Below are 3,121 nucleotides of genomic sequence, written 5' to 3'. Positions count from 1 at the left end.
TATTCAGTGTTATTTGGCATTTCTTTGTAATTATATGTGAAATTTCGTGTTTAAATCAGTGTAACGTGCCGTTTCTTTGTAAATGTGATTATAAATTTTGCTCTTTATGTCAATGTTTCATGAGGTTTTCTGAATTATCCTGATATCTTACAGGGGAACCACGAGTACCAGTCAATCCTGGAGGTCCAAGAGCACCAGGCTCTCCCTAAAACACAATCAAATACAAAGCTGGTTTACTATAATTCGTTTAGTGACAACAGTAATTAATGTAATTAAATGCTACGTAAAAGAGGGTTCACAAAACATCTTTATTTCAAAACATGGTTTACTATAGACAAAGCATAAAAATCTTTCAATGCTAATGATCTGATCTTTTTACCTTCTCACCAGGAGCACCAGAAGGTCCAGAAGATCCAATAGGGCCAGTCATTCCACGCAGACCATCCTTACCAGGAGCTCCATCAGGGCCCTTGGGTCCACCATCACCCTAAAGAGGGACGACAGCTGTTGTGAACATACAGCAGGATAGGACATCACCAGCACTACTTAAAAAACAAAAAGGTCACTTTCACAATCACTTTCATGATTGTTTCTTAACATACTCATATACACTTTTTACAAAGCATACTTTGTAATAATGTCAAATGTAATGTAAAAGTTTTAATTTACAGAACATTTTAAATCCTTTTTTAATAATCATTTGTCATGCTTAAAGTATACGTTTATTTTGATGTGTTGACTAACATACTTAAGCAAATGTAAAATGCTTTATTTTATATGAAATAAAGCATACTCTATATTTTTTAATAAAGTAGTGTTATTATAATAAACTGCAGTGTTATTTAAAATGACATTTAAAGTGAATATATTTGAAATGTTCTAATTTGCAAATGTGTAACTACAAATATATTTATATACATAACATACAGGTTTCAATAGAAATTATATTAAAGTATATTTTAGTTTACCATAAAAGCTTGTCAGTGCATTCAGCAGTACTTTAACCATATTATAAAGACAATAGAAGTAATTATGAATTTACATATTAAGATGTATTTAAGTCCTACTTAAGTGTGTCAAAAAAGCAACTTACTCCATTTAATATAAATTAAACTATAATAGATTTGACTTAATTGTAAATAACATGCAATTAAGTGTCTGAAAACATTACATTCAGTTCACGCTTATATATTCTCCGTAACAAGTACTCTTTTTCTAAGTCTTTTTCACAAGGGTGTGCTTGCTTGGAAAACGAGGTTGTTAAAAAAACTTTTAATGGCAGAATTTGAAATTATTCGGTCACAATGCTTTAAATGCAAGTCTAATTCTGTATTGTTCTGAGTCTTACTCTGTCTCCTCTGCTTCCAGGCATGCCGCCAGCGCCGCGCTCTCCAGGCATACCCTGCATTCCAGCGGGACCAACACCACCAGGGGCTCCAGCGGCACCAGGCTCTCCCTAAACACACATAAACACGGAGTTTGATTATTTCTCAAATCACACTATTTTGAGTCATAATGATATCGAAGAAAGGATTCTTACCTTAGCACCATCATTACCAGTAGAACCAGGAGCTCCACGAGATCCGGTAGGGCCAGCAGGTCCAGTACTACCACGCTCACCTGGGAAACCTCTGTCACCCTGTGTGAGACATTTACAAATATCATTCAGCTGTATTTCATCCCAACTGACTAACAGAATCTGTACAGCAATAAGGTAAGCAGGAAGAGGAAAAGCCACCATACTGAAAAAAAGAATATTATCAATATATTGTTACAGATTTTTTTATTAAATTACATTTTATTTTATTTTATTTAACTTAACAACTTAACTTAACTTAACTTAATTTAATTTAATTTAATTTAACTTAACTTAACTTAACTTAACTTAACTTAACTTAACTTAATTTAATTTAATTTAATTTAATTTAATTTAATTTAATTTAACTTAACTTAACTTAACTTAACTTAACTTAACTTAACTTAACTTAACTTAACTTAACATTTTCCAAGCAATGGTTAGGTCAACATCAAGATAAAATTCTTGCAAATCGTGTTAAGAATAAGAAATGGGGTAAATTTGGTGGTAAACCTCTAAGATCATATTGAGCAATTAATTTATTGCCTGAATTGTGTAATTTTCACTTTAAAAAAACAAAAACAAATGACTTTAATAAATAAACCAACCCCCCCCCATTTTTATTTTCTTGAATTATTTGGAAAACTAATTTGGAGTAATTTTTGACTTAAAAATATACAGATTTTTGCATGTATTTTATCAGTATATGCATTAAAAAATGTATGACAGGTGTGTTTGAAATAAGACCAAGTTGATAGAAGACTAAAAAGGGTTTTGGTTAATTTTTTTAAAATTGCAAATTATACAAATCATGCAATAATTTGATTGCTTAATATGATCTTGTAATTTTCCTAAAAAAAAAATTGTATTCTTGAAACAAGATTTGCAAGAATTTTATCTTGATATTGACCAGACCATAACTATGCTTGGAACATGAAAAAAAAAGGATATTAAAATTAAAATATAATTCATAAATTTATTTTTAAATATAAAAATAAAAGATATTAAGATGCAATTTTGCTTATTTTGCTCCCAGGACATTTTTACTATAAAACAACACAATGATACTGATGGAATTTTGTTTTTGTTTTGTTTTTTGCTGCAGTATAAGCATTATAGTCTAAAAACAAACAATAAGATTATTCTTAATGGGTGCAGTGTAGCTTGGGTGGCTTTTAAGGATTGATTGAGATGTGGCACATCTGTGGGCTTTTTTTTATAAGGCAGGAGATACTCACTCTTGCACCAGATGGACCATGAGGACCAGCTTCACCAGGAACACCCTGTGGAACAGAGAACATAATAAATAACACTGAACGAAAAACTGCACTGTGATTTTGTAAAATATAAAGTAGTAAGGGCAATTTTACATAACATACTGTATGTCATATTGTGTTTACAATATGTTTGTTTACTTGTAGACAGAACACATAATAGAAAAAACACAATTCCTTGAGTTAACACAGTTATTTCCAATGACCACACGTACCTGGTCACCAGGTTTGCCAGTCTCACCAGTGGCACCCTGTGTACCTGGCAGACCCT

At 31.5% G+C, this 3,121-nt stretch overlaps 1 protein-coding gene across 1 annotated transcript in view; it reads right to left on the bottom strand.

The window, feature by feature from the left end:
- Positions 1 to 3,121, bottom strand: part of LOC107561997 (collagen alpha-1(I) chain-like) — a 26,642-nt gene that overhangs the window by 10,142 nt on the left and 13,379 nt on the right. Inside the window, exons 29-31 of the mRNA XM_016246553.1 lie at positions 1,541 to 1,639; positions 1,349 to 1,456; positions 380 to 487 (exon numbers count right to left, since the gene is read on the bottom strand). Of these exons, the coding sequence (XP_016102039.1) occupies positions 380 to 487; positions 1,349 to 1,456; positions 1,541 to 1,639 (315 nt within the window). The remainder of the gene's footprint in view (positions 1 to 379; positions 488 to 1,348; positions 1,457 to 1,540; positions 1,640 to 3,121) is intronic.

This window comes from Sinocyclocheilus grahami, unplaced genomic scaffold (genome assembly GCF_001515645.1).
Source record: "Sinocyclocheilus grahami isolate Dianchi unplaced genomic scaffold, SAMN03320097.WGS_v1.1 scaffold802.1, whole genome shotgun sequence".
Classification (NCBI taxonomy): Eukaryota; Metazoa; Chordata; class Actinopteri; order Cypriniformes; family Cyprinidae; genus Sinocyclocheilus; species Sinocyclocheilus grahami.
Note: the sequence above shows the minus strand (reverse complement) of the source record. Positions and strands in the feature narration are given on the sequence as shown.